This window comes from Salvia splendens, chromosome 17 (assembly GCF_004379255.2).
Source record: "Salvia splendens isolate huo1 chromosome 17, SspV2, whole genome shotgun sequence".
In the NCBI taxonomy this organism is placed as follows: Eukaryota; Viridiplantae; Streptophyta; class Magnoliopsida; order Lamiales; family Lamiaceae; genus Salvia; species Salvia splendens.
Window position 1 is genome coordinate 7,064,161 of NC_056048.1, and position 14,509 is coordinate 7,078,669.

The 14,509-nt window shown below is 36.9% G+C and overlaps 2 protein-coding genes across 3 annotated transcripts; one reads left to right on the plus strand and one right to left on the minus strand.

Moving 5' to 3' along the window:
* Nucleotides 1-222: 222 nt before the first annotated feature.
* LOC121774234 (fibroin heavy chain) lies at nucleotides 223-639 on the plus strand. The gene has a single exon (XM_042171142.1). The coding sequence runs from the start codon at nucleotides 223-225 to the stop codon at nucleotides 637-639; it is 417 nt and encodes a 138-aa protein (XP_042027076.1).
* A 1,557-nt stretch (nucleotides 640-2,196) lies between these two features.
* Nucleotides 2,197-8,623, minus strand: LOC121774900 (pre-mRNA-splicing factor ATP-dependent RNA helicase DEAH7-like). Of its 2 annotated transcripts, XM_042171801.1 has the most exons (14): nucleotides 8,470-8,623; nucleotides 7,840-8,011; nucleotides 7,496-7,669; nucleotides 7,286-7,401; nucleotides 7,061-7,158; nucleotides 6,822-6,933; nucleotides 6,260-6,437; nucleotides 5,926-6,155; nucleotides 5,659-5,835; nucleotides 5,175-5,246; nucleotides 4,526-4,702; nucleotides 4,170-4,231; nucleotides 2,888-4,085; nucleotides 2,674-2,811 (listed from the first exon to the last, which is right to left on the minus strand). In XM_042171801.1, the coding sequence occupies exons 2-14, from the start codon at nucleotides 7,961-7,963 to the stop codon at nucleotides 2,809-2,811; spliced, it is 2,721 nt and encodes a 906-aa protein (XP_042027735.1). In that variant the 5' UTR covers nucleotides 7,964-8,011; nucleotides 8,470-8,623; the 3' UTR covers nucleotides 2,674-2,808. The 2 variants fall into 2 exon arrangements, with proteins under 2 accessions (XP_042027734.1, XP_042027735.1); XM_042171800.1 differs by having other exon boundaries at nucleotides 2,197-4,085.
* Between the last annotated feature and the right edge of the window lie 5,886 nt (nucleotides 8,624-14,509).

Consider the following 14,509-nt stretch of genomic DNA (forward strand, 5'->3'; position numbering starts at 1 on the left):
ATATATAAATCCATAATGAACTAACTAAATAATAATAATAATAATAATAATAATAATAATAATAATAATAATAATAATAATAATAATAATCGTATCAGAGTACAAATAATTGTTCAAACACAAAATTAAGAGAATAAGGAAAACGTTGAGAAATTACGAAGGCATATTTAAAGGAATCTATCCAGCTAGCTAAACGAATATCTTATCCTGCCTAAAACAACAATGAAGGGAAATCTGATTTTCGCCAACGGTTTCCAGAATGCGGAATCGAATTCAAATGCTCTGTGGAAGTGGAAAAGAATCGATCTGCAGTCGATAAAGCCCGAGGCCAAGCTCTATCCGGTGACGGAATTCTTCCACGAAAAGATAGACGACGCCGTCCTCGGCCCCGGGGTCGGCGCCGGAATCGGCTGCGGCGTTGGATTGGGGTTCGGAGTGATCGGCGGCGCCGGGCTACTCAGCTCGTCGTGGAATGATCTTAGATTGGTATTTGGCGTCGGAATTGGATGCGGAGCCGGGGCTGGAGTCGGGTTCGGGCAGGGTTACGGCGGAGGGTTCAGCTTGGAATCGCTCAGATCTTATTGGTCGAAGCCGAGATCTAAATCTAAGAGGCGGAGGCGGGTTCGGGTTCGGGTTTAGGTAGGTTTGATTTGACCCGGAAATTTTGCTCTCGTTTTCGGAGATTTTGTAGCATCGTGTCTTTTTTAAATGGATGATAATGAAGTGTTATTTTGTTTCATACTGTATTTTTGTTATTAGTCGGTGAATGAGTATATAATTGATTATATATATGGAGCTCCGAATTGAAAGAATGCTAACTAAATGAAACCTAATTATAAGCGTGGGATTAAGTATTTCCCTAGGGGTGTGCATTCGGGTTTCGGTTTGGTTTTTTGCCAAAATCGAACCAAAACCGAAAAACCGAATTTAGTTCAAAATCCAAACTGAACCGAACCGAAAAACCGAAACCGAAAAACCGAAACCGAACTTAAAAAACCGAAAAACCCGAACAAAACCGAAAAACCCGAAAAAAAACCGAAAAACCTGAAAAAAATAAATATAATATAAATATATATTTATATATGTGTATTTTATTTTATTTTATATATACTAATAGAATATTTATATTTAATATAAAATTAATAATACATATAATATATATTATATAGTAGAGTATATTAAAAGAATATATATATTATATATAATATAATATATTAAATTAATAGAATATATATATAATTCGGTTTTTCGGTTTTTCGGTTTTTTTCTTCGCCCGAACCGAACCGAACCGAAAAACCGAAATTTTTTAATTTTTAAAACCAAACCGAACCGAATTTCAAAATTTCGGTTTGGTTCGGTTCGAATATTCGGTTTCCGGTTTTTTTCTCACCCCTATATTTCCCCAATTTTTAATTGCTTACCAATCATAGGTTAAAGATAATATACGTAATAATTTGAACCGGGCCGTTTAATTGATTTGATGAGGATTCGTCCAAGACTAAGTCTCTAAGAAGTAAGGAATTATGACTATTCATATAAATATTACTCCTAACAACCTCCCTCTATTTTACCATAGTTGAAATTGTTTTTAAATTTTGATAAATTTTACTCCTTCATCCCATAATATGAGTCACTCTTATTATGAGTACGAATTTTAAGAAAAGTTAGTGGAATGTGTGACCTACTTTTTTATATTGATTTATAAAAAACGTGAGTGAAGTGGGTTAATAAAATGTGAGAACTACTTACAATTTATGGTAAAAATAAAGTGTGACTCTTATTGTCGGACGGATAAAAATGGCAAAGTCTGATTCTTATTGTGGGACAAATGGAGTATCATAATTGAGTTATTTTTATATATGAAAAATTAATACTATGTTTTCTATCTTCTACTACTACTTTATTAGTCTATTTCTCTATTTAATACAACAAACATTTTTTTTCTTAATCATTATGCCAAAAAAAAATACTTGAAACTAGAGAGAATATTATATTGGGATGAGTAATATATTCGGAATATCATATGGAGAGGTAAGTATGATTGAACTCATTTTAATAAGTATAAGCACTTCTTCGAAAATTATGATCTCCAATAAAAAAAATGTACTATCAACTACTTATAAGATTGAGAATGATCCTTTAAATCGTTATATCATTTCCATGTACTTACTATCATCAATATGACTAAGTCCAAAATTCAAGAAGCGTAAGTGTACTAAATTTTGATTTCATATGTATCGTTAGCTCTGTATATCAAGCAGAAATATATAATTGTGGCCACAAAATAAAATGTACTACTAGTATAATATTAATATCTATAATCTCGAAAAATAAGTTATAGCCCAAGCCTTTTGGGTCTGAGATATGTTGAAGTCCCTCTCTTCAACTTCAACCCAGGCAAGGAAACTTGCTGTTGCTCCTTCTGCCTCTTCTTTTTCTCATTCTCTTTCCTTTCTCTCTCCTTATCTTCTTGAACCTTCCTCAAACTCTCCATCTCCTCCATGGCAGTCTTCTCCTGCTTCTGCTTCTTCTTGTGCTTGATCGTCGACATATCTGAGTCCTTCACCGAGAAGAACATGGGTCCGAGCTCAGCCAGCCACTGCGGCTCAACTGCCGTGGCACACTGCATGTATTCTTTCGCTGTGAGGATCAGCTCATGATAAACGACGTAGTCTGGAGTGTACCCCAATCCGTACAAGGCACTGCTCGGATGGAGGTGGCAGGGCATCCCATTTCTGCAGTTAACATACTCCCCGACACCCTTGAGGCGAGCTGAGTTGTGGAAGTATGCAGAGCATATGGCCATCCTCACTACATCCAAGTCGAGCCCACACGACGTGAGTGGTATCCTGAGTGTCTTAAGAATGTCGAGCAGCTGGGATCGTACCTCTCTAGCCTTGCGCAAACCTTTCACGTGCAGGAAATGGTCGTTGCACCAATCCCCCCGGCAGTGGTTAGACTCCCATTGCTTGTACACATTTAGGAGCGTAAGGTGGTCGGATTCCGGGACAAAGAATTTTTCCCTTGCGGCATCGCTCTCTTCCACACGGTCCTTGGGTCGAAAGAAAACGGAGGGCACCGAAAGCATTGACACGATTGTTAGAACCTCGTTGATGCATCCGAGCTGCTCACCCATTAGGAGCATCTTGGCCAATGGGGGATCCAAGGGAAACTCAACCATCTTCCAACCAATATCTGTCAGATCCCCGACGTTGTTCAGAGCACCCAACACCCACAGCTGGTACATGGAGTTGAGGATGTTTTCTTGTGGTGGAGGATCCATGAAGTCAAAATCTAATAGGTTGTCGATTTTTAAACTCTTGAGCAGCAAAACCACATTTCCCAGGTTGCTTCTCTGGATTTCTGGGACTGGACTGGGTAGCATTTCGTTCAGATAAGCGCTCTCTGTATAAAGCCGGTAGCAAGTCCCCGGCCCAGTTCTTCCAGCTCGTCCAGCACGCTGATCAGCATTAGCACGACTAACAGGAAACACTTGGAGAGCATCCATACCCATGCGGGGGTTATAGACTTTTATCTTACCATAACCCGTGTCAATGACATATAAGATCCCATCGACAGTCAACGATGTCTCAGCAATATTTGTAGCAACAATACACTTGCGAGCTCCATCTTCAGCATTCTCAAAAATCTTTGCTTGCAAGTCAGCAGGAAGCTGGGAGTATATGGGAAGTATTAGCAGCTTTGGAGCTTCCTTTTTGGAAGCAAGTTGTTCCATGCGTTCTTGAAGAGCATAACATGTCGCCTCAATCTCATCTTGACCAGTCATGAAGATTAGGATGTCGCCAGGAGCACTAGTGATGTGAATCGCCATCGCCTGCTTTACTGCACCCTCGACGTAATCTTCACAAGGTGTCTTACTGTACAATGTCTGAACCGGGAATGTCCTCCCAGGAATGTGAAATATAGGTACGCTCCCAAAAAAATCCGAAAACTTTTGAGCATTTAGAGTAGCAGAAGTCACAATGAGCTTGAAATCACGACGTCTGGCCACAACTTTCTTCAGGATACCGAAAAGTACATCTGTGCTTAGAGACCGCTCGTGTGCTTCATCCATCACAATGATGCTACATGACGAAGATAAAAGAGTAAAACAACTATTTACACAGCAAGCACTGCTCAAAACAACCTTAAATTCATGATATGCATACCGATATTTTTCCAGGTCTGAATCTTTTAGCGTCTCCCTCAGCAACACACCATCGGTCATGTACTGCAAGTGAAAATAGCTTGTTTGAGAACTGTTAACTAAGAATTAGAGACTTGAACTAAGTATTCCAGTTTGTAGACAAATGTACTCGCACATCAAGCCAATAGATGGACAATCCACTCATATGCACCACCAGTTGCAGCAGTTTGTGTACAGTGCAGCTAGTGTTCATAAGTGAACGAGAAATGGAAGTACTTGTAGAGAATATACTCTCACATCAAACAAATGCTACTAGCCAAGAAAAGCAACAAAAGTATAAAATTGAGTACAAATGAGGATGGGACAAGGAGTCACTACCTTAATAACAGTGTTAGGCCCGGTGACATCTTCAAAACGTATGGCATATCCAACTTTATCACCAAGTTTAGTTTCCATCTCTTCGCTCACTCTTTTTGCAACACTCATGGCGGCCACACGCCTTGGTTGTGTGCAGCCAACAATGCCATTGTTTGTGTACCCATCTTCGTGAAGATACTGTGCAGGGAAAGTATTTTTATGATTGAAACAATGTCTTCAGGATATACAGGCACAAATTCAGACAAATATTTTTAGAGTAAAGGCCAAAACCGGTCTTGAACATATGCTCATTTTACGATTTTAGTCCTATACTTTATCTTTTGAATTTTTGCATCCTGAACATTTGAACTCGGATCACAATTGGTCCTATACTAACAATTCCGTCAATTTTTAAACGGTTTTAACCCGATTTTGATGGTTTTAACAGTCCCATTCGAGTTTAAACCGTTTAAAAATCGGTCAAAATCGGGTTAAAACCGTTTAAAAATTGACGGAGTTGTTAGTATAGGACCAATTGTGATCCGAGTTGAAATGTTCAGGATGCAAAAAATCAAAAGATAAAGTATATGACCAAAATCATAAAATGGCATATGTTCAGAACCAGTTTTGGCCTTTACTCATATTTTTATAAATACAACTCCGAACATACCTGTGTTAATTGTGTTGTCTTTCCTGAACCAGTATCACCAACCACTACGATCACTTGATTTTCGCGGATTACCTGTATTTATAAAAGATGAGATTAAATAACAAATACACCAAAAACTATCAAAATGTGGAATTGTGGATTATCGGCAGATCAGATTAGACTAAATGATAGATAACCTAAGATATAGTACATGTTTGTTGCATGATAGTTACATGGATTTCTCCAGAAAATGCTGAAATGCACAAACTCTTTCTCGAAGGACCCAACAACAAAGCAAGAAAACAGAAATTAGGGTAAATTTGGGTCAAAACTATTTACCACATCACTGCAGAACAAATGGTTTATGAGCCAAAACTGAGAATCCAATAGAATTACAGAACACCAATCTTATTTTCCATTCAAAGCTTCATGTATTGGGGAATACTTTAATGTTTCTACAATAATCAATTAAGCATAAGAAAAGAGCTCAATAAACAACTCATACCTGCAGTAATTCGTCTCGTATAGAGAAGATGGGCAAATATTGTCGCTGTTGGGCTAACGTTTTTGATTTAGCAAAATTGCTGACTCCCTCTCCTTTTTTCAAATGTTGTGCAAATTTTGCATCCTGTTTGAAATCAATTTCACCTTGATCGCCAACTTCAGCAGTATCTGCGTCAATCTAGTAAACAATGCAAAAAGAGTTCAGAGCTTCAATGCCTAATGGCAAAAGACTTAGCAATAAATTATTTAAATTCAGAATGTTGCATACCTGATCTGCAGTTATCTCGACACCAAGAATATTGCCAAGATTAGAACCAGCAAGCTCCCAAAACCGTTGTCTGGACTTGTTCATGCTTTGTTTTTCCCGAATTTCCCTAACCAGATTGGAGCCCTTCCGTGATATTATAGCCATATCTGACGTAGGGTCTTTCAATGGCATAACTGGCTCAGCTTGATTCGTGAAAGCAATCCTCCCATCGAGAAAAGGGGGTTTTGTATCTGTTAAACAAAATATTTAGAATCTGAATAACAAATATAACAGCTTTGCTTCAAAGTGAAAATGAGGACATCATAGACCATCCAAGTGTAAGATTCAGGCATACCATGCACAAGAAGAATAACCTTTCGTTCTTCCTCATCATCAAACTCAGTCTGCACCTCAGTTCCTCTGACAGCACCTGATCTCAAAAGTTGTCTATCCTCCCACTGAGCATTATCAGCAGTGAGCTGCGAAAGTTTTTTGCTCTGTGCAAGAGTCATCTTAGTCCCATCTCTTCTCACCTACAATCCAAAACAGAATCCGTTGGATTTTAGACAAGCATGAGAAATTTGAACAAGCTATATTAATACTTATACTAGTTCTAAACTATTCCACATTACATGAGCACATAGTACAATTTTAAGCAATTAGATTTCAAGTTCATTGCCCTTCAAAACGTAGGCCAAAAAGGATTGAGTTACATTATACACACACACACACACGGAAAAGCCAAAAAACTGTTCACATTTTTAGGATCAAAGGCCATAGCTGAAATTCTGGAATTAACCACTATCACCATTGATCAGAACAAAGTCAAGGGTCATAGATAGTCAGAATATAAAGTGGAATCAGTTGGACCACCCTAAACAAGGAAATATGTTAAACTAAAGCCTTAGGAACTATACCAGTCTCTTAGCCAACTCTGCTTCTTTTTTCTGGAAAGATGCCTCGTCACCGAGAAAAGCGGAGGAGCCATCAGCAGCGTCATAAACAGTGCTGCCTTCTTCTCGATCATACCTGCAGACATGATTCATTTGAAATGAGAAACCTTCAGATTATGTATGAAGCAAAACTGAAAACAACAAAATCCCATAGAGCGATTGACAGACTAAAAATGTGAAAAAAAATGTCCAGATTAAATTACCAAGCACGATCAGAATTGTATTCCATCTCTAAACGCATTCTTTCTGTTATCTCATGATTTTGGTCTGCGGATGTGCTTTCTGGACCATTTTCTCCATTCTAAAACAAGCAAAGATACATAGAATATGGAAATACGTAAGAATATGTAACTGTTAGGAGGGGGTTCAGGAGAACTAAAACAGAGAGATAGGAGGAAAGAGTTCGAAGAGAAGGAGAGCCTTTATACCGTCGACTCAGCCTGATTGGAGCTCCCACCATATTGGGAACTTGAAGACCTAAAAGACTTCCCACGTGCCCGAATTGGAGTATGGGAAGTAGCATAGCTATCCCAAGGAGACGCAGCTGTTGCAGCACATTCAGAAAAGGTTAACTCAAGTTACTATACAATATAATTCCAAATTTCAGCAATGAGTTATGAGAGGTTTATGTGACTTACCTGAAGAATTAGGAGTACGCCCTCCCAACCATGGAGAAACAAGCCGTACATCAGGCGAGACCGCAACAAGCATTGGGGATGCAGAAGGCCGACAATGTCTGCTACTAGAATCGTGACCATCACTGTGTGGGGATTCTTCCCACTCCCATCTTCCATCATCCCAATCAAACATGCCTACAATGATATGCATATCATTATGTTGGAAAAAACATAGTCTTAAATAGTTCATTTTAAATTTGATGCAATGATTTGAAGATGTGAACTAGATTTTATTCAGATGTCTCAGCAAATAGTTATAATATATTTGAAGGCATTAAATAGTGAAAATAGAGAACAATGCATACCAGGTTTTCTCGTAGACCTGTCGTATCTACCTCTTTTTCTCCCATACTCTCCATTGTGCTCTTTTTCTTGACCACGAGATGAATCTCTGGGGGTCTTTTCTTCCCTGTCAGCACAAACCCCCATTTCTACTTGGTTGGCCTTTTCTGACTACAGCACTCTTAATTACCTTATCTGCATTCAAGCAAACATTTATCAAATAAATCCCAGGGATAACACTGATGGACATCTTGCTATTTCAAAAATATATATCAGATGTATAAAAAAGCAAATATTGAATTGCATAGTCATATAAACTCCACGCTTAGTTAAAAATCCAAACCGAATCAACCAATCTGGTTCAGCATTCAAAACTATAATTTCTCAGTTCAGTTCTATTCGAACCTATTCGACATAATGCACAACCCTAACTGAGACTTCTACCCATGGTCCAATCCAACCATCAGCATACCAATCACTAACTTATCTTGCACTAATTGCACCAACCATCAGTAAACTGAATCAAAATCTGAGTATATATTTTATCAACAACGCCATGAACAGAAATACACATTAATTTGCAGGTAAATACAATCTAGAAGAGGCAAAAACACAGGAAATTATAGATTTGTAAGAGAAATAAAGTTAATTACCATCCGGGGCGAGGGATTCGGGGGCGCCGGTGGGTGGTGGCCGGGGTGAGGGATTCGGGGCGCCGGTGGGGGCGGAGGCGCACGGATTTGGCGCAGTTAATTCTGTTTATAAAAAACTCAATTAAAGAATTCCATTCGATTTTACTAATAGTCTTGCTCTAATCACAATTCTTTCCTTTTTTGCTATCTCCTATCTATTTATGGCCATTTTCCATTATTTTTTTCTATCCCAATTCCCATTTCCTTAATATTAGTATTTCTTACATGCATGAACTTACCAATTAAGTATTCCCTCCGTCCCACTAAATTGAGTTAAAACTTTTAAGCATGAAAATTAAAAAATTGTGTTGAAAAATAAGAGAGAGGGATAAAGTAGAAAAGATAAGCAAGTGATGAGATAAAGTATATGTTTTACTTTTTATTAAAAAGGAAATAAATCAACTTGGTTAAGACATCTATAAAGGAATACGAGTCAACTTAGTTGGGCCAGAAGGAATACTGTTTATGAATTGGTGCCATCCCTACACATAAAATCGTTTATTAATTCAGATTAATTTATAAAGCAAATCTCATTAGTTTAAATATAATTTATATTGGTAAAATATAAATCAAGCTTACAAGTCCTAATTTTGGGCTTAATAAACATAAATTGGACTAGTCATTAATGGGCGCTATAGTTTTTATCTTAGTATGTAGGCCTTTTTAGTGGAATTAAATGATTACTCATGTTTGTCATTATAAGGAAAGAGACTGTTTTGTTTTTGTGTTATATCTTGACCATTACTTGATGCTATATTGATATCAGCCGCATATATTAACACTTTTGTTATTTGGCCGTGCATTAATCTGATTTTAAGTTTTCTATATTATTGTTGCTTCTTATACATTTTTATTGTTTTTAATTGATTGATAAAATGTGTTTTATATGCTGATTATGCGCTGAAAAAAGGTTATATCATGATATCATGTGCATTTCCTTGATTTGAGCTAATTCCACTTATTATCAGTAGCCCAATTCCTAGGTAACTGAGTTAATAATATTATAAGCATGATTCCACTGTTTCTATCTCTATCCCAATTCATGTTCCAATTTTTTTAATGTTTTACTCACATAATGGTCTACCTTTTATGAGCAATAAAAATTTCCATACCAGTGCCAAAACCTATTTGCGAAGTTTTAATAATAGTATTTAATACTATGAAGGTAAATTTTCAGCCCAAATTTAAGTACAAAGTTACCGTGAAATTATTCAGCGTGTATGTCTTCTTGGCTACTGTTATACTATCCAGGGGCGGAGCCATGATTTCATTGTAAAAGGGGTAAAATTATAATATAGGATATTTTTTATATATTTTAAAAGAGGCAATTGGTATAATTTTATGTATATATTCAAAAATTTGCAATAAATGTATAGAGGTGAAGGAGTGACGAGGGGCATTTGCCCCACCTTCAACCATGCTAGATCCGCCCGTGATACTATCTGTGGTTTTGTGGACATTGTGTATTGAAGAAACGAAATAATTTAATGTTATGTCTTTAATTGAGTATTAACATATTATATATATTTTTATATTTAAAATATATGTTATTTCTTATTGCAATGTATTAATTAATAAATATCAATAATTAATATTCAAAAAATAAATTTAGTAGTACATCGCACGTAACCACTCTAGCCACAATTAAAATGCCACTCAATAAACTAAGAGCATCCACAACCGTGCTCTTGCCAGCGGCACGGTTGTGGGCCCGGGCGGTACTATTCATGCCTGCTCTCTGGCAAGAGCACAACACCCACAACTGTGCTCTTCCGCAAGGACGAGCACAATTAATTTAATATTCAATTAAACATAAACATTTCCATAATACTAAAATTCATTAAAAAAACATAAATAATATTACAAATGACAAATAAAATAAAAAACGACATAATTAAAATCCTAAAAATTAAAAATTACATAATTAAAATACTAAAAATTAAAAAAATCACTACTCGTTGCCGAATTTCGCCCACATGTGTTTGATTAGGTCTTCTTGTAGCTGAATGTGGGTTCGGGTATCGCGCATTGTGTGCCTTGTCTCGATCCTCTGGCCAACCGTCGTATGCTCACCTCGGCGTGGGGGAGACCTCGCTGTTGAGCTTCCGGCTTCATCCTCGTCGTAGAAGCTAGCTGCCCTTGGCCCTTCGTCGGCTATAATCATGTTGTGTAAGATAATACACGTGAACATGATGTCGGCAATATTATTCACGTACCACAGCCGAGCCGGGGCATTCACAATGTTAAATCGGGCTTGAAGGACCCCGAAGGCTCTTTCAACGTCTTTCCGCGCGGACTCTTGACGCTGCGCAAAAAGAACCCGCCTCGGGTCGTGCGGGTTGTGGAGCGTCTTCACGAACGTCGACCACCGTGGGTAGATACCATCGGCGAGATAGTAACCCATGTGGTATGTATTTCCGTTGATGGTGAAGTCGATCGTCGGTGCTACACCATTCATCACATCATTGAAGAGTGGTGAAGAATAGAGCACGTTCAAGTCGTTGTTGGCTCCGGCAACGCCGAAATATGCATGCCAAATCCATAGGCGGTAGTCGGCGACCGCCTCAAGGATAAGTGTTGGGCCGCCGCCTTTGTGACCGCTTAAGTGTTGCCCCCTCCAAGCATTCGGGCAATTCTTCCACCTCCAATGCATGCAGTCAATGCTGCCAAGCATTCCGGGGAAGCCATGGACTGATTCGTGAAGACGCAGCAACCGTTGGCAATCATCGGTGCTGGGTGCCCGAAGGAATTCATCCCCGAAAGCTGAACGAACGCCCTCGCAAAAATTCTTTAGACAAAGGATTCCAGTGGACTCACCGATATGCAAATACTCGTCAAAGATGTCGGCCATTTGCCCAGTAGCGAGTTGTCGGATGGCACACGTACACTTCTGCAACGGCGTGATACTTTGCCGGCCGGCTGCATCTTGACCTGTTTGGAAGAATTCAACACGTGCGGACAATGTGTTGACAATTCGCATGAACAAGCGCTTTGACATGCGAAAACGGCGCCTGAAGTAATCTGCCGGAAACCGCGGCTGGTCGGCAAAGTAGTAGGCAACGAGCCTTTCGTCGGCTCCCTCCCGGTCACGATGGATGTAGCGCCGATTTGATCTGGTTCCCTGAGGAGGATGAGCGGGGGTATTCGCCGCGACATATGCTTCGTAAGCGGCACGATGTTGTTCGTAGTATTCTTGTTCTTGGCGTTCCGCTTCCGCCATAATATGGGTGAAATCCATTTGAGGTTTTGAATGAGGGATGAATGTGTTGGTAGTTTGTATAAGAATTTTAAGAATGAGAGATGAATGGGAGATGAATTGATGTGATAAATGGATGATGAATGTGTGTATTTATAGATGATTTTGGGGGAAAAAAATAAAAAAAACTCAAAAAAATCAGAAAAAATGGAAAAAAACGGCCATTTTTTGGGATTTGGAAATTTTTTTTTAATCATTTTATATAATTTAAAAACGATTTTTAAAATTAAAAAAAATAATAATTCAAAGGCAACGGTTATGCCGTTGCCCAATCATAAGCCGCCACGTCACCTGCTCGCTGGCACGGCGCGAGCGCAGCGGCGGCGGTCCTCGTCCTCGCCGCTGGCACGGACGGCGGCCTTCACTCCCACCACCGTTGTGGATGCTCTAAGGACCATTACTTAAGAGAGGTACAATAGCCCAAAACAATAGTATGTTTTATTTAATTGCAGCAAAAAAAAAAGCGAGCAAGATCTACCCTTCCGTTGCCAACTGCGCTACGCCCCTGCGGGCATATGTTTTATTTAATTAATTTGACTAATAGTAGTAATAGTAAAATTTAATTTATTGAATATTATTTTTAAATTATTCAAAGTTAAGTATATATGTCTTAATTATAATAGTATGAAATAATTGGGTGTGTTATATTGCTAACTCACCCCTAAATTATTAACTACAACTAAATAATAGACATTAGATTATGAAATCAAGGGACAAGATTAACCAGAGTATCAATACAATGCAAAAAAAGTCAATTAGGAGTATTAATGTCAATTGACCAAAGGTTAGTTATAACTAACTATCAAAAAAATCCAAAAACTTTAAATGATTATAACTATCTCAATTTAAATTATTTTTTTACACAACTTATATCAAATTAAAGATAATTTTATAAGTATTTTAACGAGATCTCACTTGCATATGTTCCGATGTCAAAATTTGAAAAAAAATTCTCTAATTTTTGTATTTTTCAAAAACAGCATAATGTTAATGTAGCTATCATAATAAGTCAATATAATACATATACAATGTCAATGCTAAATTGTATTGACATATTCAATGAATAGTATTGATATGTTTACTACACTATATTGACATTTTGATCCAAAACCCTAATTTTAATAGTTTTTTTTATCTTTTTATCTTTAAATAATAATAAAATGAATTTACACATGACTATTTATAGACCACTAAATCTCTACAAATCTTATGATTCTAAATTAGTTATAGTTAGCAATTAAAGGTTGAGTTAGCAATTGATCACTCGCATGAAATAATATATATATATATATATATATAGTCGTGATCATATGATAACCCCTAAATATCGTAATAACCCTATAACCAAATCTGGACCACACATATTTCTAATCATGCGGTTGAGATTCAAACTTAGATTTACTTCATAAAAAAAACGCGGCGTAAAACTGTCATTTCCCTCATTTCATTTCTGAATTTCGCCAAATATCACGTAAAATGATAAAATAATAGGTTTATTGCATAGAATGATAGTTTTGAGATTCAAACTTAGATTTACTTCATAAAAAAAGCGCGGGAGTAAAACTGTCATTTCCCTCATTTAATTTCTGAATTTCGCCAAATATTACGTAAAATGATAAAATGATATGTTTATTGCATAGAATGATAGTTTTGCCGGATAGAATGATACTCTGAGTTGATAAAATGATACTTTTGACTGACTGATAAAATGATAGGTTTATTGCATAGAATGATAGTTTTGCCGGATAGAATGATACTCTGAGTTGATAAAGTGATACTTTTGACTGACTGATAAAATGATAAAATGATAGGTTTATTGCATAGAATGATAGTTTTGCCGGATAGAATGATACTCTGAGTTGATAAAATGATACTTTTGACTGACTGATAAAATGATAAAATGATAAAATGATATATGTTAGGTTTATTGCATAGATTGATAGTTTTTCCGGATAGAATGATACTCTGAGTTGATAAAATGATACTTTTAGCTTATAAATGTTAGGTTTACTGCATAAAATGATAGTTTGCCGGATATAATGATACTTTCAGCCGATAGAATGATAGTTTTGCCGGGTAGAATGATACTTTCAGCCGATAGAATGATAGGTATTTTTGGTGTATAAAATGACATTTTTGTTTAATAAAATGATACTTTTACCTGATAAATGATAATCTAAGCGGATAAAATGACAGTAACCTTATAAAAATGATACTCTGAGTTGATAAAATGATACGTTTACTGCTTTGTAGGTTTGTATATTATGTATTGTGCTGATTATATTAGGTTTATTGCATAGAATGATAGTTTTGCCGGATAGAATGATACTCTGAGTTGATAAAATGATACTTTTGACTAACTGATAAAATGATATATGTTAGGTTTATTGCTTACAATGATAGTTTTGCCGGATAGAATGATACTTTCAGCCGATAGAATGATAGTTTTGTCGGGTAGAATGATACTTTCAGCCGATATAATGATAGGTATTTTTGGTGTATAAAATGACATTTTTATTTAATAAAATGATACTTTTACGTGATAAAATGATAATCTAAGCGGATAAAATGACAGTTAGCTTATAAAAATGATAGTTTAGCTGAAGAAATTGCATATAAGCTGATAAAATGATACTTTAACGTGACAAAATGACATAAAACTGATAAAATGTTAGTTTTGCCGGATAGAATGATACTTTTCATCCGATAGAATGATAGTTTTGCCGGGTAGAATGATACTTTCAG